The sequence below is a fragment of the Corvus hawaiiensis genome, chromosome 3 (assembly GCF_020740725.1).
Source record: "Corvus hawaiiensis isolate bCorHaw1 chromosome 3, bCorHaw1.pri.cur, whole genome shotgun sequence".
Classification (NCBI taxonomy): domain Eukaryota; kingdom Metazoa; phylum Chordata; class Aves; order Passeriformes; family Corvidae; genus Corvus; species Corvus hawaiiensis.
The window spans coordinates 7,039,467-7,065,894 of NC_063215.1; the positions used below are offsets into that span (position 1 = coordinate 7,039,467).

At 44.2% G+C, this 26,428-nt stretch overlaps 1 protein-coding gene across 3 annotated transcripts in view; it reads right to left on the minus strand.

The window, feature by feature from the left end:
- Positions 1 to 2,123: 2,123 nt before the first annotated feature.
- The window catches only part of EVA1A (eva-1 homolog A, regulator of programmed cell death), a 206,796-nt gene continuing 182,491 nt past the window's right edge, over positions 2,124 to 26,428 (minus strand). For 2 of the 3 annotated variants that reach the window (XM_048299171.1, XM_048299168.1), the window contains exons 6-8: positions 15,292 to 15,456; positions 11,021 to 11,200; positions 2,124 to 3,594 (exon numbers count right to left, since the gene is read on the minus strand). In XM_048299171.1, coding sequence (XP_048155128.1) covers positions 3,224 to 3,594; positions 11,021 to 11,200; positions 15,292 to 15,456 — 716 coding nt within the window. In that variant the 3' untranslated portion in view covers positions 2,124 to 3,223. The remainder of the gene's footprint in view (positions 3,595 to 11,020; positions 11,201 to 15,291; positions 15,457 to 26,428) is intronic. The other variant, XM_048299170.1, reaches the window with a different exon arrangement.

The window sequence follows — 26,428 nt, forward strand, 5'->3', positions numbered from 1 at the left end:
GGGAATTTGAAGAGTGTTATTCTGGAAATAATATTTAACTTTAATGTAAAAAATCAAGCAAACATGGAAGTGAGAGAGAGGAGCTATGCATAATCTCCTACAAGAGGGATTCATGGTAGGCTGGCAGAAAAGCAGTTGTTCTCTGCTCCCTGGCTCTAAGAGTGTTTTAATATTTCACATGACACATTGAGCACAACACCAAAGGTGGAAACCAGACAAGCCCAAACCTCTGTATGCTTAAGATATTCTTTAGTGAGGTAAGAAATACAGATTTGACCCCAGCCCTAGTGAATCCAGCTCTCCCATACTCCAGGTGACTGGTTTTGCTCCATTGCTAGAGCTAAAGGCAAACCATCAACTCCTGCCCCACGAATTTTGACCGGGTTTTATCCCTCAGACAAACTATTCAGCACTTTTGAAACAAATTGAGAAATAGTTACCAAACAACTTCAAGTCTTTTCCTTAGTTCAAAGGATTGCAGTCTTTCTTTATCTTTAGTCAAAGTCTTCTTAGAAATGCAAGTCCCTGAGACAAAATAGGAGCTAGAAGGTACATGAAGGTATTGCTTGTGTTGTGAAGACAATGAGACTACTTGTGTTACATCTTTTTAACTAGGGCAAGGCTGGGATGGGCTTGTCTGCTCCTTTTTATTTCAAACTTCATCTGGAAGATTTACAGAAGCACTAGCAATGCTAAGGGAGGACTGTTCATCCATTTGCAACTCAAGTTTGGTTGTGATTTACATTTGAAGCAGATATTATAATCCCACAGTTGTATATCAGGTATACTCAGATTTACCACAGTTGTTCTTTCCTCTGGTCAACAAAAGTCATTTGGGAAAATCATACACATAAATCCATTCATTTAAAACATTTTTAAAATGAGTTTTGCAAGCTATCTCCCAGGACACAGCATTCTAAATCTGAAAATATGCTGTCCTTTAATCACCAAGGCTGAGGGACTGTATCATTGTTGGAGAAACACATGGCCAACAGAACTGACCCCACTGACCTCACCCTGTCATTTTGCTCCTCTACACCCTCAGCAGAGCGTGTTCAACATTCCAGCTAAAGCACCTGGCGATGCATCATGGCTTGGGACCTGCCTCCTGCTTTATTTCTACATATTAGAAGCAAAAATTACACCGCAGTTCAATACTGAGCCTTTCCATTAGAATCTTCCCAGGACCAGACCTGGAATCGCTCTGCTGTGCTCAAATTGCCTTCCCAGGTGAAGCCACCTCTCACCAGCCAGCCTGACCTCTGACATTGCCAGTGCCACCAGCTGCAGTTACTCAGCTTTGCTCTCACCCTGCAAGAGCCAGAGGAAGTATTTGTGGGCACTTCTAATGCAGCTTTCCTCATCCAGGGAAAAGCCCCAGTGATCCCAAAGAGTGCCAAGAAGACCCCAAATGCCACAGGTCTGTGCCACCATGCAGATGTTTGGCACAGCACACAATCCCTTATAACATCCTCAGTCACCCTGTGGGCAGGTCCACCCACCTCCATCTCTCCCTTAAGGCTCAGGAAAAGCTCTGGGTAGTCAGAGCTTTTGATCTGTATTTTCCTTGCTGGCATTTTGTAAACCCTCAAGATTCTGGAAATAATATTTCCATGCCTAAATGACAGAGGAGCAGACCCCAAAGCCATGCAGGCTTCAGCAGTGTCTTGATGTGAGAAACACTGAGTTCTATGACTGAGGTGATGTGAAGTAGTGCTTGGGAGGGAGCAGGGTGGCGATATCCTGTTGAAAACTCCAGAGGACAACAAGTGAAGAAGCTACTAAAATATTGCACCTTTTCTTCCATACTTTTTTTTTTTTTCTTTAAGTTCATTTAACATTTGCTTCTGGCACAGGCATGATTTGTGTCTCGGGGACAGACCCAAAAATCATGAGATCACTTGGGAGTGGCCCCTTCAGTACCACCCCATTGCTCAGCTCTGCTGCCCACGTGTACCACAGAAGTTGATGGATGAGCTGCAACCAAAAAAACCAAAAAGGTGCTGCCAGTTCCCTGCATGCAGAAAACATCAGCCTTGATTGCTTGCAGAGGTGTGCTACTCTTCCAAAGATTTCCGTCAAGCAACACCTATGCCAAAAGTGAGGATGCAAATTCAAATGTATTGAAGCAAACCAGAGTTTATTTAGCATTTATTACCCATTTTGTTGTCAAATGTGACTTCTTCTGTGTTGGTTTTCCTCTGGTAAACAAAGACTTTTTTTAATTTCATTTTTTTAATAAAATATATAAAACATTGTGCATTGCTATCCATAGGAAAACTGTAGTTTAACAACAACAACAACAACAAAAAAGAATAAGGCACATTCCTGTGCAGCATCTTCAAATATATATATATATATATTTAAAACAAAACAAAAAGAAAACCTTTTTCAACCTCTTTGAGGTTGTTAACTTCTCACCAGTCACTGACACATCTCTTATATAACCGTAATTTCACTGTTGGAGATGGGTTGGGTTGTGTTTGACAGGGGCCAGCAGGGAGAACAGACTCAAAAAAAATAATAGGATTTTATCCCTGAGGTGTCAGTAAAAAAACCCTAAATGTTCCCATTGAAAAGGAAGATGAAAAGACAGCCATAAATAACTGAATACACTATGGCAAACATCCAAGCACCGAGATGATTTCACGATGGAAGAATCCCCCTCCCCCCCATCCCCCAGTTCTTAACAAATCCTATTTGCTGTTGGTTTTTAATTAGGTTAAACTCATGGCTTCTGAAGTCACAAGACAGTCGGTCAGGATGCACCTCCCCCTCCCTCCCCAAATCATCTTTCCAGATTTGTCCTTTTGTTCACAATTCTGCCACAGTCTTCAGGAGAGGGAAACCAAAAATTCCTGAATGGAGACCAAATCCTGGACAGCCTCTGCCCAGAGAAGAGAGGAGCACTCACACCATGGCGTGTCCAACGCCATATCCCACATGGGAGGACTGCCATTGTCTCCTCCCTGCCTGCTACTCAGAAATGAAGTTAGCAATCACTTCTTTGAAACCAGAAGGTGTCCGTGAAGAGGGGTGATATCAATATGCCAGGGAGAGAGAGATGGGGAAAAAACTTCATTGCTGTCCATCCACACCGCTCCAGGTGGCACACCTGACAGGAAAAGGGGAGACACCCACACTGTATTCCTTCCCTCCCTCTCCTCTCTGAGGTGTGGGGCAGCCCCGGGGAGAAGGGCAGGAGTGCTGGAGTTCCCAGGGCTCAGTAGTAGCGGTTGAGGCTCCTGGTCCCGGGAATGTCGGGCTGGCCGTTCATCCAGATCTCGCGGATGATGCGCTCCCGCTCCTCCAGCCGCTGCGCTCGCTCCAGCTCCTCCGCCGAGGTGAACACGTTCATGTTCAAAGTCCTCTCGAACCTGCGGTGCCTGCGGGCAGACAGGTCCGACGTGGTGTCCGAGTCGTCATCGCTGTCGCTGCTGTCGCTGTCACTCTCCCGCTCCCGAGGAGGTTTTTTGGAGGAGGAGCGCTTGCAGTCCGTCCGGCAGGACACCCTCAGCACCAGGGCCAGCAGAGTCAGCACGAGTCCAATGCACACTCCGGACACAAAGTACAGGGCAGCCCGCTCGGGGTTTTCTGCAAGGAGAAAGGAGATGATGGAGGAGAACCACCCTTCAAAGAACAGAACACACACGGCCCCTCCGTGCACACACCAGACACGGTTTGAGTTTCCAGTGGCTGCTTTTACTTCCATGCCCTCCTTTGTCTCCTCCCCCCAGGGCAATCAGCAATTTAAACAGTGGATTTGCTGCCAAGGCATTTGCCCACATGCAGAATGCGGGTTTGCTGCAGTTGTGTCCTGGAGTTGTCTGGAAGGGAAGGGAGCAGCCCACAGAATTAAGTCTAATTCCCACGGGGCTGACACCAGGGCGCTGCACACCCAGTTGCAGGTAAGTGCATATTACTGTCACATCCACTGCCTTCAAACCAGGCATAAAGATGATTACAAAACTTTATATGCCCTGTGCTGTGGCCCAGCTGAAATGGGAGGCTTGGCAGCATGGCAAAAATGCATACTATTTATTCACAGACTTCATTTGCTTATCTAAGGGAAGAGTGCTGGCTTCCCGCCCAGACCACCAAAATATATACCTGTGCTCCACAGGCAGAGCTGGAGTCAGTGCACCAACAGGATGAGTCCTGCATAGCCACATTTCTGAGGTGATATAACAAGATTCCAAAGGATCCACAGTGCCTTTCAAACTAGGTCATCTTGTTTATTTACCACCTTTTTTTTTTTTTTTTTTTTTGGCTCATGGGACTACTTAGAAGTGTAATTACGATAAATGTTGTTACTGCCATTCCCCTGGGCTGAATCATCTTGGTTTATAGGTACACTAAATGGGTAAAGGTGAACTGAGCAGAAGTGTCAAGGCCAGATCTACTCTGCAGCGTCTGCTGGGTGTCTGGAGCTCAAGGATGGAGTCATTTCCTCAGATGAGTTTTATTCCCTTGAACTCAGTGATGGATCCGTAACACCTTCCACCAGCTGAGACTCTGACATTTTGCCCCAGAAGATCTCTGTAGCTAAAAGGCTTAACTTCCCTGCACAGTGCTTTTAGAAGTGCCCTTTCCAGCTGATCTCCTAAAGCAAAGTTTGTAAAAGGTGAACTGCAAACTATTTGGAGATGTTCAAAATTCACCAGGGAAGACACTGCTGTAATTTCACAGCTGGCTCTAAATTTGAAGTTAGCCATATTCTGAGCAGGAAGTTGGACCTGGTGACCCCCCAGTGGCCTCTTCCAACCTAAATTATTCTCTGAGTCTGTGGTCAGAGTCCAAACACTGCCTTGTGCTGTTCTAGGCAGCATGTAGTTCAGTGCCTGGGGGTGCTCATGGAACAGCTACAGAGATGAAATGCTTTTATGCTCTTCACTTCACTCCCAAATGAATCTCAAAGGTGACTGACAAGCCAAAGTGGAAGAAGATGTCAAGATAGTCTGAGAATTGGCTAATAAAACATTAGACTGATGCAAGAGTGGTTGGTGTGGATGACTTGGTGAAAAATCAGGCTGAACATAGGACAAAGAAAGATGAGGGAAGTGCAGAAGGTAAGTCCAAAAAAAAGAGAGAGGTGGACCATCCTCCTGCAAACTCAGCTGTAACACAGAGAACAAGCAGGACACTAAACTGAATGTGCCAGTGGGCCCATGACACGGGGGTTGGAACTGATGGCCTTTAGATGGTCTTTGAGGTTTCTTCCAACCAAACAATTCTATGAAATGCAGCAGTAGTTGGAAGGTCAAGTGAGACCAAAGCCACAGGCTTTAAACAATGGTATTTTGATAAAAGCGAGACAGCACAATTCCGAAAGTAAAAGAGAAGATACCAGAGCAGGCAAGGAGAATGTGCCAGTGGCCCCTGCAGCAGCTTGGCTGAGTGAAATCCTAGCTCCAGTGAAGGCAATGGCTACTCTGAATTCAAGGGTCAGGACTCAAAACTGCAGCCTGCTTTGTGCAGTAGCAAAGCTGCTGCTGCTGCCCATCCAGTCCTAACTGAACAGTAAAGAAGTGGCTTTAAAAACCCCAGGAAAAGCAGAATCACTACATGATAACTCTTCTGCCTCTGATGCCTAAAAACAGAGGCTAGACAAAATTAAGATAATAAAAGCAGGTATATTTATTGAAGGGCCTTTGGGTACACTTTGGGCAGTCAGAGCCCTCAGGGACTACACCCAAAATGGATGCCCGGGTCACAGGTTTTCATACTTTTATAAGTTTGGTCCATTTGCATATCAGGGTTAATCCTCCAATTACAATTTCAGGTAATTACGTCATTTACTCCAAGTTGTTCCCCCCCAACCTACTGTTGTTTACATTTCTCAGGACCTGAGACAGTAAGGTGTCCTTGAATTTCAGGCCTGCAGAGGGATTGTTTTGACTGACCAAGCTGGGAAAACAGTAGCTAACACTCTATGTGGAGTTTTAGAGTTACACGCTAAAGCATTGCAGAATTACAAATATATGAAAAATATAAAAGCTAAAATCCTAAGGCATCACCTCCGTGTGCAATTTAACTGAGGACAGTAATCACCCAGCTCCTTCTGCAAGAAGCTCTAAGAAGGGCTCTGGGGACAGGCACTGGGTGCAGTCTGCCTTGGCTCTGCCTGGCTGTGCTGAGCACCACGTTCTGCACACACATGGGCTTGATTTGGTTGCATTAGTTCCACTGCTCGCTCCTTTAGAGCAGCTCATACAAAAACCATAGATGGGAGCCTGAGACACAGACACATGCAGTTTCTCTGTCCCTGATTTTGCCTGTGTCCTGCTTTTCCTTTCTCCTCCACACTCCTTTTTCCATGCTACTGTATCCAGTTCATGAGCAATTTTACCTCGATTGCTACTTAAGCAACCATTTTTCTTCCTCTGCTTGTGCTCCTCCATACAGCCCTTCATGCAGTGCAAGGGCTGTAATTGAATCTTTGGGCTCCAGTGGCATTTATGAGCTCCTACAGCCTACTCTGTCAACATCTGAGACACGGTCTGGACTTCCTCATGGAGCTGTAACCCTGTGCTCAACTGCAGTCTTGGCATTTATCATACATACAATCCACTTGCACAGCAGCATCTCTTTTTTTTCACAGCAGAAAGAGCAACTTAAGCTAAAAACCACAGGCTCTGCTTTTTCTCACTTGAAGTAGCCAAGTCACCAATAGCCTAGATTTGGGGCTTTGATGGTTGACTAGTGACTTTGAGAGCCTACCCCATTGCATGTTCTACTTGTAAAGACCAAAAAGAGGCACCCTCTTCAACAAATGGATGCTCAGCACCTTCCAAAAGCTCAAAGGTGGCCCACATTCATCACACCAACAGTGAAGCTCCTCAAAACACTCATTATACTTGAAAAAAAGTTCTTTAAAAGTATATGGACATCAGTAGCAGGAGTTAGCACAATTTTGGTATACATTCTTGTCGGTGTATCTCTAAAACATAGATTTTGACCACTGAAGCTTTTTCTTCCAATGCTGTGCATGATAGCTCAGAGCTTCCAGCAGGACCCAGTTTCTGTCAATCTCTTTGGCTGGGGTTACCTTTCCCCTTCCTTGTATTTCTCTCTCTGGATTGAAAGCATTGATGAAAATGTCACTGATTCAAGCCTGAATTTAATCCATGCAGACAAAAGATACATGCTCTACACAAGCCTCTACACAAAAGCCACCATTTTCTAGGCACTCAAACTGGCCAAAAAAAATTAGAAACACATTTTATTTTATTTTTCCAACCAAACCAGCAGCAATTACGGGGCTTGTTTCCTGAGAGCTAACAATCTGCTGGGAGCATCAGCCCAGACTGCCATTAATTCCCCAGGAAATGCCCCAGGCCAAGGTTGTTATTGCTATTACAATAAATTGTTTCAATAAATAAAAAACAATGTAGGCATTAACGCTGCTGGCTTCCTGTAATGGCTTCATGCATTCCAAAACCTTAGTGGGGAGGAAAATTTCAGAGGGCCCCCAATAAAAGGTTCAGCATTAAGCATGGCCAGACAAACAGTAGGAGCACTATCTTCTAGGGAATTTACAGTCAGCCCCACAGGCTGCCGAAATCCCCTGATAGAACAGAGGAAGCTCTCCAGGAGCCCCTTATTAAGAAGGCTCAGACCAAGCAGTCTAAAATTTGGAATGATCTCCCCTGGGTTGTATTTTGGAAGCCCCTTGTTAATAACTTGGCAGCAAAGCTTTGCTTATGGAAGAAGAATAAAACAGGGATTTGTGGAGGTTTCCCTCCAACTGCTTTATCCTGAATGCAATGACAAAACTGGGATAAGTCTCCTGTCCAAAAGGAGGCACTAGAAGAGCTCTGATACATTTTGAATGTTTAATATTTATGTAGGGACGTTTCTGGTCTTGCTAATAGACTGTGACTGCAAAGACAGTTCCAGCTGCCACTGAGGCTGGTGAAGTCTTTCCAAACACTCAGGCAGGTTTTGGAACAGGTCCACGACAGATAACAGGTCCGAGGTTTGTAGGCACAGATTGCATCTAATTAAAAACCTAATTCTATAAAGAGAATTAACTTTCAAATAAAGGGTGTCTCTGAGTCTTTTGTAAGACTGAACTCTAAATAATATTTATCTGTTTGATCAGCTACTAATTTCATTCCTTATTGACATTATTCACACTTTTTCCCAGTTTCTGAAGAAATAGCTTCTGGAAGCTGGGATGAGACTGACATCTAACTGGCTTTGATACCTAACCATGATAGCCGCAAACCAAGACTCTTTTGCTTCCTGCTGTGCTGTGATTTTTACTATTCAGTTGTCCATAGGAAGATTCCCAACTTTTATATGGGACTATCAGTCAAAAAGATGGTGGAAGTGAGCGCAGAGGCTTTTGCTAATACTTGCACTTCTCTGTGCACTGTGAGACTCTGCATGTGTGACTGAGTCTGCAGACACTTCACCTGCAGACTCCCACCCAAAACTGCCATTTTGAGCAGAAAACGTGAACACCATTGAGCACAGAAGGCATTCCACTATTTGTGGATGCTCTCCCCTGGCTAAAAAACACCCCACTGCCAGGAGAGAGGAAAGGCAGCAGAGAGGATCATCCTTTCAAGCCTGCACTTTACCCATGAAATAGCAAAATACCCACAGCTTCATTTTCCTGCAGTGGGTCTGAGGGTATCCACCACCCTCTGCCCCAAGAGAAAAAATATTTTTCTATATTATCCCTGCCTATTTACAATTTTCTTTTGCAAACTCCTATTCTGAGACAGCTCACCAGCACAGGGAAGCCCTGAATGCAGCACTTTCAGTCTGCAGAGAGTACCTGAGGGATGTTTTCAGTGTCATGGAACAGAGCAGTTCTTGCACTACTGTTTCTCTTTGGCACCAGGGCCATGGTCAGGAGCAGTGGGAAGATGTGTGACACAAAAACAGCCCTCCCTGGCTGCTCAATACCCTGCCTCTCCTGAGCCACTATAATGGATCCTCTATGGACATCAGCTGTGGCTTGAGCTGCCTTCAGGGCCCCAAACTCAGGCAGGCACAAAAAAAATCCAACTGCTCTGCTGTTCAAAATCTGCAGTATGAAGAGGGATGGCTTTGCAGTGCTCTAGTTTTATACAAATTATATTTGTGCCCTGTGACACAGTTTGTCTTTGAAGTCATAAGCTAAAAACTCTCCATATTCACATAAAATAAATAATGACAAATCCATCATTTTCACTAAAAGCAGAGGCTAAATTACATGCAGCAAATAAAGATGGTTTAGGACATATGCTGTTTCAATCCATGGGTTCAGTCATCAATTACTTTTATAAGAAATAACAAACTGGACATACATGTCATGGAGACTAAAACCCATCTAACAGACATGATGAGGAACATGGGAACCAGAAGATCTTTAAGGTCCCTTCCAACCCAAAACATTCTATGATTCCATGATACATTGGAAAGCATAAGCAACCAAGTCCTGAACTCAGCACTGGAAACCAAAGCCATGAGGTCTGAGTTTACCTATTTGGCATCCAGTGGATGTGCAAACAACACAAGGAGACCACATCAAGAGAGGGCAGACAAATCCCACAGCAACAGGACAGTTAAAGTTGTTTGTGCTACAGTAAAATCTGGAAGCTCTGGACAAGGCTGACAGCTTGTGAGGGGGATGAATCAAGACCCTGTGCCCTAAAACCAAGGTAGAGTCAAAGAGCTCTGCTGTGGTCAATGGAAGCAAAGTCCATGGGGTGTTGTCAGCAGCCCTGAATCACAGTCCCAAATATCCTATCATTAATCCTACAACTTTCTCTGCTCATTACTGTTCAGATGGGGAACACAATATTAACAGCATTTGGTTTTATAATAGGGATGGGAAGGTAGGTATTTTCATGTAAAAAAATGGTAGCTATAGGTAAGGGTGGAGAAGTGGGATGGATAGATAGAAGACTCCTTTAAAGCTCGTTTTTCTAACTTTTCCTTGGAGAAACCCATGCAAGAAAACAAATTATCCTACTCAGCTATCTTCTGTGAAGAACACTACTAATTCCATTTAATCTGCCTGACTCTTAGGGGTGTCATGAAAAGATGGATCCTGATGCTACCACTGAATGTGTAGAAGAGCAGAAATTTGTATAACCATTCATGGTCCTTTTAGAAGGACCCTTCACTAAATAATATGCAGAAACACTCTCACTAATCTACTCAGTGGTTCCAAAATGCAAAGCCCAAGTCAGCTACTTCAAATTCAAACACCTGGATTAGCAGCCAGGTGGTATCTCAACAAGAGCAAGAGCATGACACCAAGAATGCACTACTGTTTAATGAATTAGCAAGACTGAATTAGCATACAGACATGAAAAAGTAGCTCACAAATGCTGGAGTTTTAGTTTTAGCCACAATCTCTCTGGGCCACCTGTGCCAGTGTCTCACCATCCTCACAGTAAAGAATTTCTTCCTAATGTCTAATCTAAACCCACTCTCTTTCAGTTTAAAGGCATTCCCCCTGGCTTTGTCACTTTTCTTTCACCTTTTAAAGTGAATTTTTTTAGAAGACATCTCCCCTGTTACTTGAAAGATACACGTGGGTGAAAGATAAAATATGATCCAAGGAAATCTTACTCTAAACTAGATTTAAATATACAATTAAGTAGACTCTCAAGTTACTTCATCTTCACACTTCTACTGAAGATAAGCCAAATTCTCTTAAGCAGTGCAAAGATTTGAGTGCTGCTTATTTTCCAAATTACAGGACAACAAACTTGCCTCCCTAATGAGCCAGGCTTTGATCTCCAGGAAAATGAAGCACTAGGAATAATACCATATGTAAGATTACATTGTATTTAACTCCAGATGAGAGCAAACCCGGTGGAAAGCAGTGCACGATAAACTCTGTTATACACTGTCTGCTAGAGCTGCCCCGGTCAGGCCCTTCAAAGGAGAATTCGCTGAGACGAACGAAATACACAAACAGTTCAGAGAGGCAGATTTAGCCCCAGATGACTGTGAAAGGAGGGTATACTGAAAGCTTGCAGGAGCCCAGGGAGATGTGAGGCACCAGACGTACCTGTGATGAAGGCATAGGCTGCCAGGATGTTGCTGAGCAGGGCCATCTCTGTGCTGACGCCCACAGGCTCCATGCTGCTGCTGCTGCTGAGTGCCGGCGGTTGTGTCTCATCCACAGGGAGCAGGAGGGGGGTGTTGTCTACCGGGTAGAAAGTGGCTGACCTCCCTTTCTTCTTCTCTGCTTTGACACAGAAAGGGAATGAGGGATGAGGAACGTAGAACGTGACCCAGCCCTACCCTGCCTTATCCCCACCAGGTCAGCATCTGTGTTCAGAAATCTGGAGCTGCTCGACAGGGAGACACCCAAATTTGCCCCTTTTTGGGGGGTAACTAAACCTTCTCAAGCAGCTTCAGCTGAGCATATACCCCATCTGCATCCAGGCATCATCATCTCTCACCCATCTCCTGCTCTTTCATGTCACCACTTAGACACACCCACCTATGCTACAGCAAATATATAATCAGGTTTCTTTTCTCTTATGTAAATCAAAGGAGCCTTTATCAACAGTGGGTTCAGCTAGGCTTCAAAGGAGGACTGGAAAACACAGGCAGAGCCTGCAACCCTCTGCTGGTGTGGTGCTGTAGTGATCCATCCACACCTGGCAAACAGACATGCTTTCCCTCTAGCCTTCGTGGGGAAGGGCAGACCTGAGTTTATGACTTCCTTCAGAAGCCTGCTTGTATTGTGTTTCACCCAGACACCATTTCCCCTCTGGAGAGGTGAGTGAACATGGGTTAATGATTTGATTTTATTTGTTGAAGACTGGAGCTAAGGAGGCTCAAAGAGACCCTTTCAGACCTTATCAGCTCACTGTTGAGGGCTCCCCACACCTTGATCTGCAGGCAGACACCCCCACTACTCACAAAACAGTAATTGTTTTCAACACAGGAAAAAGTGCACAGGATCCAGCTCCATCATCCATATGAGTTTTTAACTGTAGATTTTCAGGCTCCCTTCCCTGGGTGTCTAGTTCTGGCCAAAAGCAAGAATCACTCTGTAAAATCACAGACTTGCACCTGGATTCCACTTATCTGCAGGTATTAAATTCAGGACACTGCCAGCTCCATCTCCAATGATGCCATCAGTGCCATGCAAGCAAAGCATTCTGTCAGGAGCCGTGATGTGAGATGGTCTTTGTTCCTTGGCTGTCTGATCCATCTCCTTTCCCTGCAAACCCTGATGCCTTAGGTTTTAACCTTTATATTTTTCAAATTCTGTATTGCGTGGTGTGTGACTCTGAAGTTTCTTGTAGCCTGTTAATTTCTGCTCTCTCATGCTAGGTAGACATAACAAAGCCTCTCCGGGCCTGCTCTCCAAGGACACCAAGACTGTCCTAGGTAAAAAAGTATAAACCAAAGAGCCTCCAAAGGTGGGGTGAGCTGTGGGGAAAACTGAAGCTTTAATTGGAGAATTAACCCTGCTATGCAAATGAACCAAACCTATAAAAGGGTGAAGAACTTGTGACCTGGGATCCATCTTGGGGTCCATCTTGGCAATAGCCTCTGGCTCCCCAGGGGGTACCTTTGAAGGCAAATAAATACCTCTTTCAATTCTTTACTCCTGTCTAGTCTCTGTTTCTAGGAGGCCTCTCAAGGCATCAGCCCAGCAGCATGAGGCATCACGTTCAGCTTCCTGCTGTGGGCGCCAGGAAGCAGCTCAGCCCAGGGAAGCAGGAACAGAAAGTGAGGGGTGTCAAAGAGAACAGGTAATACCGGATGGAGAGGGACAGGGCAGGAATGTGCATGCAGTGATGCCAACTCCTAATCTCCCTCGAGGAGAACCAGAGGGGATGGAGTCCAGGTGTCACTGTGAGGGATCAGCCCCAAGGAATGTGGGCACAGCTGTACCTCTGCCACTGAAGAGCTGCATGGCCTTGGGAAAGCCACATGTTCAAGGCTACCATGGTGTTAATGACTGGCCTTCAGGCAGAGTGTTTAAACAGGATTGCTTGGGTGTCATTTCTCAAATGGTAAAATATCCCAAGAGCTTCTTTCTTCAAGAGAACAGACATCTCTGCAGATCCCTTGTGCAAATGGGACACCAAAGATCCAACAGCACATTCAGCAGGAAATCAATAGCAACATTTCAGATTTTTTTAATTCAGAATTTTTTAAAATTCAGATAACATGCCCCCTAACCTCTCCTTTTTTCTCCCTGTCTGGTAAATCTGCCTGTACAAATGTTTTAATTTTTCCCTACCACTGCTCCAAAGAAATCCACGGAAGCAGGGTAAACATTTAGTTTCTAAAAACTGAACCTGAAATTTGGATATTTCAGAGCATCTCAAGTACCACCATGCATCTAAACTAAGGCAAGAGAATCCTGCTATCAAGGGATGGATAGCAGAGAGTCATTCATCTCTCCCCACAGCAGACACTTAAAGCTTGATGTACTTGCTTATACACAGACATCTAAGACACCCCAGGGTCAGGAGGACATGAAGGGATGTAGGGGAAATGCTCACCCTTCTAGAAGCCAGGTGAACACCCCAGGACATCACAAATGACACATTTATATGAGGGTAACTGAATCCTGCCTGAGATGTCTCCTGACTGTTAATGTAAAATCCCTTCACAATCGAGGAAGATGAAGGGCACCACCAGGATATAATCCCATGCGTATTTCATATGTCAGATGGACACCACCTCTGTTAGGTATGGAGCAGCCCTTGTAAACCACTGTGCAACAACAGTGTCTTTAGGAGACAGAGTAAGGGATAAATCCTCTTGAGATGTGAGATGTAAGAAGAATCCTTTTTGGTTTTTTTTTCATTTCTAACTTGTCCAAAGAACAGATGCAATCAAACACGTTTTTAAATGAACACTCATCTGCATACACTAAACTCCAGCAAAGAGCACCACAAAACCACAGAACTGGTTTTATCATTGGCAGGATTGTACAAGCACAGACATGGAAGACAGAAAATGACTGGGCTTATGCAGGAGGGAAAAAACAAACAAACACAATTCCACAAGGGCCATGTGTTGCTACACTGTGTGGTTCCCTGGTCTGCCATTCATTACAGGATCATACCAAAAGATATTCCCTTGCCTCCTTGCTAGCCTTGAAGAATTGTCAATGCCTAGTCAGCTCACTACTACTGGTTTTCTCCTCAGTTCCTTTCCTAGCTGTTCCCAGTCACTTGAATGGTTTCCCTGTAAGTTTACACCAAAGCTGAACAAAATTCTTTCAGCCAGCAGTAAATTTGCCCAACAGCACAGTGTAAGTACAGGAAAGGTTATTCATGATCCCAGGCTGACATTAGCAAATAGATTTAATAAAAGAAATAAAACAGGAAGGGAGATTACAGAAGTATTTTCTTTTGTTATTTTTGAAACATTCTTCTAGCTTTTAATTTCAAAATTACATCTTTGTTTGAAAAGTGGTGCATATTTTGAAAGTGAATGAATAAACGATGTGAAAACTAAACAAAAGGTGTCATTTGTAGAAGTGAAATGTTTAGATGATTGGAAATGAGTTCAGGATATGTTTCCTTGCATAAAAGAATCTCCAGGATCACAATATTTATTTGGAGCTAACTCAAAACTCTTTTCCTTGACAGTTTTTCAGTAAGGCCTCCAAACTGACAAATCTGTTATTGCCAGTTCTTATTTATTTGTGAATTGACTATCCAAGCTGTGGATTAACTTTGCCAGGAGTGTAGACAGAGACAAGCTCTGCCCATACCCACCCTCGAGCTGAATCTCTGGGAGCACACACTGGAATTTCAGTAGTGTCATAAACCATCTCCTGCATGTTGGGAAACACAAAACCACCAAGGAACCCAACACGTGCTCACTTGTGCTTTTCCTTTATTCATACACCACCCCTGCCTCCTACTCACCTATCCCTAGAGATGGCTAAGATCTGGCTTCATTCATATCTCTTCCCTTTGCATTTTATGAAAAGAGCATCATATTTCAAAGCTCAGTTGAAAACGACTCTGTCCCCTGTGAGGCAGAACTACTGTCTCTGCCCGGGGTTTTTTCTTTTCTTTGCCACTGTATTAGACAGGCCTGAAAAGTATTTCTGTGATGAGTTTGGACATGCATGGCCATGACTGCTCTTCCAAGAAACCCGGTGTTTCTTGAACAGTTTCACAGTTCACTTTAGCCTGTCACTGGTCACGTCTTAAAGCTGTCACAGCCCTTTCTGACTGTGACATGGAAGGGATTTAGGAGCAATACAGAAATCCAGAAAAGGGGAGATGGAAAGGAACAGTTACCACAACACCATTAGGTTTGGGTCAACATCACAACAGTCACAGCTACCTGGGAGAGCTCGTTCTATGTTGGAAGGAGAGACATCCAAAAGGAACACACCGTCCCCTATAACATTGGGATCAAACACTCCCGGCTGCAGTGGAAAATGTGGCTTCTGATATCCTTGGTAACTGGTTGGTCTTGCCTGAGTTTCATGCAGAAGCTTCTTGGGAACTGAAAGAGAGGAGCAAGAAGAGCACAGTTGTTAGAGTGAGTCATTTCAGCTGGTCAGAATGAGCATTGTCACATCAGGCTACGGGCTCAGTTGATATTTAATTATCCCATGTGCAGCCCAAAGACACTCATTTTCCACTATGATGAATGCTCTCCAAATGCCAGCACAGACACATTCAACGAGAGAATGCTGGAAACTATAGAGTGATTAAGATACTGTTTATTTACAATTAAGCCTTGAGACTAGTCTAAAGACCAGATTCAAACATTCTGTTTAGACACTCATCTTAGAAACTGAAATAGAGCCTAGTAAGCCAGGCTTTGGCCTCAGCTCTAGGCTTCAGAGCACTCCAGTTAGACCTCTCTGTTCCTACCATGACAGCAGGCTGGACAGGATGCCCCATAGCAAGGGGGGCTATAGCTATGCCTGAAATCCTGCCTCTCTCCAGGTGTCAAGTTGCTGGCTCAAGACTGAACATCAGAAGTTTCTGTCCACTCCAGATTTACAAAACCAGACTCTAGAGGATGCTGTTCACGTGAAATCATAAAGCTTAAATCATCCACCACAAAAATAAAAATCCCTGCTGTAAGAAACCCTCTGCACCATGTGAGATCCAAAATACACTGCTTCCCATTCGGTTTTAGGCTAGTAAGATGGGAAAGGCCCATTCTCCATTCCCACCATCCTGAGGAGCATGAAGACTCAGCTAATCCCTACTGCTCTCTGTGTTTTGTCAGCCACAGCACGAGCAATACGCATGTGAAATGATCGATTAATATGTGACAGGTTTTTGGACATCTTTGGTCTCTTCTTTGGACCAAAGCACGGCCTAATAACAGGAGTGTTTTCTCCTCCCTGATGTTCCAAGGCCAGTTCTTCAGCTGTACAACCAGAAATCAAAGCCAGTGTAGCTACCTCAGTGTACACCCACTGAAGGTGAATCCACACAGTAAATTCACTAATTTCCCCTGTAGGGACAAAGAATGGAGTCATCGATGGAGCTGAACCAGTTCTCTGCCTCAGCCACAGCCAACACCTGAGGCTATTTCAGAGCAAAGTGCCTCTCCATACAAAGAGAAGAAACATATATACAGGTCATTTTCTTTAGAAACTAGAGGAATTGAATGATGAAAGACAAAAATAAATTAAAACTTCCAAAGGAGAAAGATTTATTTTCCCTGTCAGTGACTTTATACTAATGCAAAGCAGATAACCAAGACTTTAGTGTGCTGAAGACACAAGACTGTTGAGCACTAGGCACAAGTTCAGTAGAACCACATGAGCTTCAAGAGAAGATTTCTGGGATGTCCATTTCCCCTTTCTTCAAGTCTAACACCATTTTCCTCTCTCATTCTAAGGAGGCTGCTACCTCCCAGTGCCTCAGTTTCCCCAGGGCCCCATTTGGGATCATGCTATCTCTCATCTCCACCCTTCACAGGGGCGTGAAGAAGCGCAATTAAAAATGCAAAGCACTTTGAGATGCTTGGCAGAAGCTTGAAGGAGGACTTGGAAAGAGGGGAACTCTGGATCAGAAAGGAAATTCCTGCCTGCCCCCTGCAGCTAATCAGCTGCCAGACTGGAACAGGAGATTTAATCACATCCATTAAATTTGCCTGCATCACCCACCACATTACTGGTGAGTGAAGTGATCCAACCACCTTGTTTACATTATGTTCAACTTACTGTCTTTGCTGAGGCAAAGAAAATTGTAACTAGATTTACAGACTGACCCCTGGTATTAGGCTGCCAGGACACCAGCACTGAAGTTCTTGCATTATTAGTGGAGTCATGCTAGGTCAGGAAACAGACAGAAAACCCCACAGCTTCTGAATATCAAAGAGCTGGCACAGCGGTTTCTAGTGAAACCTGAATTGGCAACGGTTAGAAGGCAGCAAAAAAACACATCCCCTGGGAGGAACCAGACAAGAATGAGGGGGATACCTGTGCCAGGGAAATATCAGAAAGTCTGGAGAGGAGGTGGGTAGAACAGATTATCCTGCAAACCACAGCCAGGGAGAACTGCAGTTCTGGGTGCTTTATTTGAGGCACCCAAAGGGACGCAGAGGGCATAGGGCTCAGCACCCTCCAAAAATAAACAGTCCTATTGCTGTATCTCAGACTGAGCACCTGATAGGCATTTAAAGACACAAGATAGTTTTCCCTTACACACTTTTCACCCAAACTGCATCCCAGTAACCTGTCGATAGGCATCCAGTGAAGAAAATGAAGCAAAAGGCTTTCATGTTTCAGACTTCCACTTCTTCACAAACATCTCCTTTACCTCTCAGCATTTGTGACCATCTCCAGGGCACAAGACAGGCTGGGTGGATCTGCATCTTTCTTAGAAAAAGTGACACTAGCAGACACTTAAACATTTGAGTCAAGTAGGAGAAAGAAACACCATCTTTTCCTAAGCATACCCAGAGAACTGAGATATGGCTTTTCCATCTTGGCATCTGTGCCACCACCACTTGAATGCTACCTACAGGACCAGGGGAAGAATCAGGTAAAGCAAAACATTGCTAAATAAGACAGAAACTGGTCAACACCATCCCAAGGAAGAGTAGAGATTTAGAAGTATTCAAGGAGAAGCACTGATAGAGAGCATTTATTGTCACAGCACCTTATGGAGTAGGGCTGTGCTGTTATCTCTTTGGGATGGCCGAGGAAGTAAGAACACTATCAAGTAGTCATTTGGTGCCTTAAACACAGGTGGCTGTGAGGACAGATTCCAAAAGGCAGGCATGTCCTTGACATCTGTGGTTAGCACACACTTTGGTACTTTCAAAAATCCCAAGAGGTGCTTTTCTTCCCTTCAGCAACTAGATCCCTTTAAAACTCTGGAAGAAACTTAGTACAGCACAGGATGTCTACAGCACATAACCCTGGACTTTTGCATTTCAAGGGATCATTTTTCTCTGTGGACTCCATAAACATCTTGAGGACGTTTTGCCAGGAAAGGCCCATCTTTGCAAAGAGTACACAGAGAGATGGCATGCAGCAAGCCTGCTCTTTTTCTAGTTTATACAATGCTCAGCTGATACTCAGCTTTTCTTTGATTTAGAAAGACTGTGAAATGAAAAGCCTTTCTCAAGTGTAAAATACCTCACAATTTCCGGTTAGCTCCTGTGTGGCAGCCAACTCCACAAGAAAGATTAAACATCTGGTTCCTTTGAAATGCCCTCCTTAAATTCTCCAGAGAGGAGTGCATCTGACACAAAGCATGGCATGAGTTGAAGCAAAGTGTCAAAGAAAATTATTTATTATTAAAACCACCAGAGAAAAAAGTACCAAGGATTTTAGTCTTATCTCAGTATTAAGCACAGAAATCCTGGCAGGGAAGGGTTGGCACTTGTTCTGCTCCATTTAATTGAGCAGAGAAATTAAAGCAACTCAGTCAGCAGAACAAGTGATGGATGTGGACAGGAGGGGAAGGAACAGCTTCAATCAAAGTGCTAGCACATCTCATAGTCAGGAGCCCTGCACCTAAAAATGAACACGAGAAATGAGCTGGGATCATCTGGAATAGAGGAGAGTTGCTCTGGGGACCTCTAGGGACTTTCAGTCTCTCAGGGGGCAGCAGTCAGCATTGAGATGTGGGTATTTATCCAAAAGATAAAATTCTACAGAACTTGGGCTGTGCATCTGAGAAGAAGCACAGGCAGAGATGTAACTTTTCAGATGGCAAGCCCTGCTCAGCCGCCCACCCTGGGATTCAACTCGGGCATCACCACATGGATTCCATGTCAGCCAGGACTTGATCTGGAGACAAAGTGTCACCATCGCTGTGACATTCCATGAAGGCACCTGCAGAAGTTGGTTCTAGGTTATAAATCTGCAAGGGAGCTTTCGGATCAGCAGGTTCATTCCTCTGCCATTACAGGCTTTAAAGTCTTTATATAATCCCTCTGTGTCTGCTTTAAAAGCAGTCCCAGCTCCCACTGCTCATCTGCCCAAATCAACATCATGCTAGCAACAATTTATACCAGTTCCCAACCCAAGACCTGCATTACCCATTTGCAATGAATTAATGGCACCAATCTTACAACAAAACCTCCCCTCCACTGCCTGGCAGCCTCCCCTCTCTGCAGAAAGGGGTGAAGGAAAATCAAAGCCAGAGTGTGCTCTCATGGGCAGAGCAGATCCCTCAGAGTCAATATGAGCAGCCAGCAGGACAGTGTGAAAAGGCACATGCTGGTGCTGCTGACAGTATCCTTATTTGTACTTGGTGGAGACGCCTTCTGCTGGAATTTTCGCACAAGCAGTTTCTTGTGTGGCCAGAAAACCCAGGGTTGATGAAAAGAAAAAGTTACTGTGTCTGCAAGCAGCAACATTCCGAATTACAGTGCTAAGAGATGGAAAAGGCCAAACAATACCTCGCCTCTGTTCATTAAGGGCAGAGAATCACAGACTGGTTTGGGTTGGAAGGGACCTTAAAGATCATCTCATTCCAACCCCCTGCCATGGGCAGGGACACCTTCCACTATCCCAGGTTGCTCCAAGCCCCATCCAACCTGGTCTTGGACACTTCCAGGGATGGGACAGCCACAACTTTGCTGGGCAATCTCTGCCAAGGCATCACCACCCTCACAGTAAAGAATTTCTTCCTAATATCCAATCTAAACCTACTCTCTTTCAGTTTAAAGCCATTCCTCCTTGGCCTATCATTACATGTCCATGTTCCCCCCCAGGTTCCTTATAGGCCCCCTTCAGGTACTAAGAGACCATAATGAAATAATTTGCTGTGTTTCCTATGTCAATCTATCTAGTTTTAAACACACTTTAAACGGCTGGGGGTTCGACCAATTGCCACAATATATTATTTTCAGAGGAATACTGCTCTTTCTGTGTAGTTATTTTCCAATGTTGCTGAGTGTTTCAGTTTAAGCACATATATTATTCCCCTAATCAAAACATTTGATGCTATAGACCCCAAATGTTATGGATGGGGAATTGGCTCAGGGCCAGAGTTGGGGAAGTGTTTAAATATCAAAACGATTTGCCCAATCTCACAGAGGGAGTCTGTGCTAAAGAAAGGAAACAAGCTCAGCCTTGCACTCAAACCATTCCCCCTCTCTTTGCTAATTTGATCATTTGATGTTTTCTAATGCTGGCTCCGTCCTAAACATGCTTAAAGACTTCCACTCCCAGGAAACAATTATCCCCTGACCTCCATCTTCACTGGATATACACATCAGTCAACTGGAGGGGATCAGTGAAAGCTCAGTGTTAAAAACATAGAGACAAGGGGGTTGTCATTCTCCAGTCACCTGCTCTATATTCTCCTGTGCATTTCCAGCCCATAAGGTTTGCTCCCAAAGCTCGGCATGATTAAAACAGATCTGCAGGACCTTCAGCAAACCTTCCTGAGCATGCCTGAAGCAGAGCACAATTTGAACAAAAACATTACTCCCTCACCAAGGAAAATTACAACCAAGCCTTTTATATGGGCAGGTTTGGGCCAGGAACTGTTGGTGCTCAACTCTTTTTTAAAATAACAATTAAAAAAAATCCTCCTGTGAGTAAACACACACTACAAACTACTGCAGGCTTTTAGAGGTAGTAGCACTGAAGGATTTTTGTTTGAGACTTGAAAATGCATGGTATCCAGCCTGAAATGGGATCATTCATGATTCCAAGTTGTTACAAGAAAGCAATTCCTTAGCACACATGTACATGGCTCTTTCAGATTGCAGAATGAAATGTGCTTTTTGTGCACCCTTTGTAAAACCCAAATTCACTAAGCAATCAGTCAACAATACCTATTAAAATAATGAATTTTGGTTGTGCCAGACCACAAAATATCACAGTACAGAGAGCAAGAAGGAAAAATCCTGTGCAGAAGAAGACTCTGCACTGGTTACAACAGTAACACCACTGCGTAGCTGGAAACACGGGGGTGGAAGATGCTAATTTGATTCACAGAAGTAAATTGAGGCACAGCCTACCCCCTTGGCTTTATCCCAAGGGTCTCAGATATGGCCAAGGAACAAGTCAAAACCTTTTCCACCTTATCCATGCCCCATCTAGCTCAGGGCCTCACATGGAAAGAGGTTTTGCCTCTTCTCATGACCACATGTGTTGTGTCAGAAATCTAAAGCCTACCTTCAAGTCCTACCCCACCACCAGACATTCTGACAGAGGGGATTTTTGATCAGATATGAATATAATCACCTGACAGGAGATCTTCAGATCCTACAGCTCTCACATGTCTCCATGAGCCATGGAAAAGGCCGAGTGCACTCAACATCAGCTCTGTGCCTTGGCTTCAAAGCCATGTCATACCATCCTATATCATATTTAGAGTGAAGGCACAATACAGTTTAAACAGGAAGTGTAAAGTGTCCCAGAATACAACAGGAGACAAGAAGGGACTTTCTGCAACAGACCATAAGTCTGAAAGTTGGGATTTGATCAACAAACTGCCATGAAAAACCTTCACTCTCACAAAAAAAAAAAAACCAAACACCAGGTCAGAGACTTAACAAACGCAAGTGGTCCAGACCTCAGCTTCCATCTCCTTCAGTTATTTTAAAAAGGACATTTTTTCACCTAGCATGGATATAGGCTGCAATCCTGAAACTGAATGCAAAGCCCAAGAGCAGAGGGAGTTCCTCAGCCTGCTGCAGGCATGTTTTCCACACATGGTGGTTCCAAACCACCAATAACAAGGAAGTGACTCATGCCAATTACAGTAAGGCCACTTCCAAGCACCATGCAGAAAGCAAGAGAGACTGTCTGGGAAAAGAGCTCTGTCATAACCAAAGCCACCTACACCTCCCCAAGCCCACAGCCTGAGCCAGGGCCCTCCTTCCCTGCCCCTCCCTCCACACTCTGCTTGAAGCAGGAATCTGTCTGTTCTGCTGGTGATTTGGGGGTGGTGGGAAGTGGTACAAGCTGGGATGTCTAACACAACCCATACAAACTTTCGGATCACTCTGCCAAGACTCCTCCTGAGACAGCCCAGATGCTTTGCCTTTTACTGGATCCCCTGGCAGCAGCCAACTACAGAAATGTAGTGCAGTAAGGATATAAATATAATACAGACAGCCCTTTCTCTTGTTTGCCCTCCACAGAAAAGGACATGCTTATCCTTTCCTCATGCAGCTGCAATCAGAGAAGCAACTTCAGAAGTGGAAGCAATTCCAGTCCAGAAACAAAGCCCGTGGAACACAAATTAGCTCAGTCTCACCGTTCCTCCCAGAGAAATCTCTCGCAGGTAAAAGGTCCAGTGATGTGAGAGGCTTTAGGAGATGAAGGAGATTTAGGAAACACTGCACCTCCAGCTGAGACTCCACAGGGAAGACACAAACATTCCCTCCCAGGCTCTCCTCCTCCTGCACAGGGCAGCAGAACACTTTTCCCTGGCTCCTCTGATTTCTGCCTGCCCAGAAATGCAATAACCTTCTTAAAAGATACAATTCACCTCATCTGGGAACTCAACCCATGCATGCCCTGTGGGTACCTAAGGAAGAAGTCCTCCTTAAATAAGCTATGTTGCTAAACTCCCTGTATCATCAACAGTGCAAGGTGGGTGCCTTTGAAAGCCTCCAGGGGAGATTCTGTCTACTTAAATTTAGGAGCCTAATTAGGGATAGTTAATGAATCATAATGTTACCTGTGGATTTATTGTCCTGAGTGTATCTGAGTTGAAATCTTATGAACTGCCTGACATCTTTTACTCAGATATTTTTCTTCTATCTTGAACTTTCCAAATCAGAATTTGAAGCTATAAACACCTTAGTTTCTATCCAGTGATGCATATGCTCAATCTATCCACAGGCAGTTTTCCTACTGCTTTCATAGCCATGAAAATTAGTTGTTCTTCCTTCATCATCTGAAATGTAATAACAGAATATGAAGCATCTATTGCCAGCAACTCATAAATCTCCTGCTTGATGTGGCTTTTGGTCTCCAAAGGGCACAGGGGAAAGCATCACCTGCACCAGTCTGCTCCCTACATGTTCTATTTGGAAAGAAAAATGGATCAAAAGGAAGAAAGCCTTGTCAGAGATACCTGCAGATACAAAGAGTTACTTTCATCTGGTAAATTTCTGCCTGCTCCCAAAGTCAGGAGAGTTCTGCATTTTCACAAGATAACGCATCTTGAGGAGGATGAGACTCAAGCTGATTCTTGTCCAAATTCCAGCATGCTCAGCTACATCCAGCCATGGGACCTTTGCTACCCGTAGCTGTAGGACCTCGCTGGAGTATGGCTGCATCTCATCTCCACCAGGCCCAGAAAAATCAGATTTATAAAGAAGTCAGGCTCATTCTGCCAATCTTCCCAATTCCCCCTGTCTGGGCTTCATTTGCCACATACTTCCATTGGTACTTTGCAAACCAGCCATGGCTTTCTTAGGCATTTAGGGAATACTTGTTTATTGGTGTCTTCAGAGAGACTTACTACAAACTGGAATTTTATGCAATGCTCCAAATATATTCACCTCGCTTTGGATCGAAGTAGAGTTACACTAATTTTCAGACTTTGACATAATTCCTATTTCTTCTCATCATCTTCACCCATTTTAGTCAGACACTTAACACTGCAAGACTTTAGCTCAGTTGGTTAGAGCCTGGTGCTGAAAGTGCCACGGTTGTGGGTTCAGTCCCTGGATGGGCCATTCATTTAAGAGCTGGACTTGGTGATCCTTGTGAGCCCTTTCCAGCTCAGAGTATGGTGATTACTCTTATAATACAGAACTGGTTTGATATTTAGGCTATAGGGCTTGGCAGAAATTCTTTTGTGCAGCTTATCTATTTTTCAGGAAAGTATGTGGCACAATATGTGGCTCCCAGGAGGATGCTGACAGAGCAGTGAGTATTGTGTGTTCAAGTGTGGCTGATCCAGAGCCAGGGCTTTGCTCATGCGAGGAATTGCTCACCAGCAAGGGAGAGTCTCTGTGCTCAGGATGCCAGCACATACCCAAGTGGTTCCAGCCCTGCAAGTTATCAGGAGTCAGCTGAGTCACAGCAACCAATTCTGTAAAACCTGGGCCAAAAGACACTCCCTTAAATTTCAGTGAAAGGTGTACACAAACACTGTCAGGGAAAGTGGCCCTTGGAGGTCATCATTACTGTGTACCCAAAAGCAGTGGCTGGGTGAGCATTATCTATCACTGTGAGACACTTAAATGAGAGACAGGGCAAGGTTATCCAAGATAAAGTAGGGAGAAAGGAATAGAGTAAAGGGCCAGAGGTCCTGAAACACTCTAGAGCTGATGGGAAGCCATGCTAGCCTCCACCAAGGACAGGAGAGGAATGGCAGGGAAGCAGAAGCCCAGACAGGAAAGGAAGGTACCAGGGAAAGTAACATCTACAGCTACATTGCACTGCCCAAATATTTTTGAATATAAATATACTCTGATATGAATATATCAGAATAAGAAGCCTCATGCTTGAGCATCTGAGCCAACAACTAGCCTGACATGATCCAATCATTATATTCCAAGAGTTAGGAATATCATTTCTCCTCTGAAACTACTGACCAAGATAGATATTTTGGGGAATTCCTGTGCCTGTCTCTGAAGCAATGTCACCCACCCTGTAGTCCACTGACCACTGATGACCCATGAGACACCAGAAAAGCAATCCAGAAAAAAACCTAATTCAAAGAGAAACCACAACCAGCATATCTCTGGATGTTCCCCCATGTTTTGTCTGTGTCTGCTGGCAGGCACAGCTTGGAGATTCTTCCCATCTGCTCTCCTTGCCTAATTAAAATGTTTGTAATTATGGCAGCAAAACCACGCTCTGTACAAAAATATTTTCTTTATATCCAAGTGCTACTTATCCAAAACTGTGTGCTAGTTCTTTATCAGTTCATCAGCTTTTCCTCTCTGCAATCAAACAGTAGAGAACTAGGCAAGGGGCTAGAAGTTTTTCCCAAAAAGATACCAGTGTCTTGATAGCAGGAGCTGAGGAATGTCATCAGAAAGCAGCTGGCAACCTCTGCCATTAAAGGCAGTGACTTTGTCTGGTCACATGTTTGACTTAGTGTGGCAATTTCCAGAGTCCCATGAGATGCCCAAACTGGAAACCTTGCACATGGAAAGGTTATCAATGGCATTGGAATAAAGATTAGGAGTGAACAAAACTGTGTAAGGCAGCTACAGTGCTAAATGCCCTTCAGTTATACACAGATGAGTGCAGATCAGTATTTACTGAACAAAAACACAGTTTAGTTTGAGACCCAAAACTCAGTGTGGGGATCACTGGCTGCTCAGTGGTTCAGCACTTGGCTTATAGAAGCCAGGCTACACTAACAAACTTGAAATCCAAGGATCTGTGAACAAAGTGGCAAAACTGTTTTCAATATAAATCCTTCCATTCACATGGTCATAACCTGTGAGACATCCTCCTTTGGGACTGATATTTCCTGAGCACAGTGGAAAGTTTGAGGAAAAACCCTATAGATGTTTTTTAATTACGAGAGTATTAAGCCTCCCCTGTTTTTTCAAAGAAGTACATTTACAGGCAGAAAGTCTCTAACACACAGCATCAGCTTTAAATAATCTGGCTTAGAGACTGTGAAAAGTTCTTTGCATGGCTTATGTATTTTATTTTATTTATTTTTCTGGTAGAAAAACACGTAGCATGCATCATCTTGCTTCCATGCATATCCCGAGGGAGCAGTAAGGACTGAAAGGCCAAATCTTACTACAATTGCTACTGTGAGTAACTGCCAGTTTTGTGAAACAGCAAATTATAGTCACTTTCCTGACGCCACATAAAAGCAAATACACACCATGGAAAACAATGCCAGGGGTTTGTTATAGCCCAGCGAGGATGTTCCTGAGCACCTACCCCACTCTCTTATGCAACTTGCCCTGCAGCTACAGTCTGGGAGCACTGGGAAGAAAGTGTGGGAAGAGCAGTGCTGGATTCTTGTGGCAGCTTTCCAGTACTTAATAGTGATTTTTTTTTTTTTTTTTTTTTTTTAAGAGAACACAAGGTTTTTTAAAGCTAAGT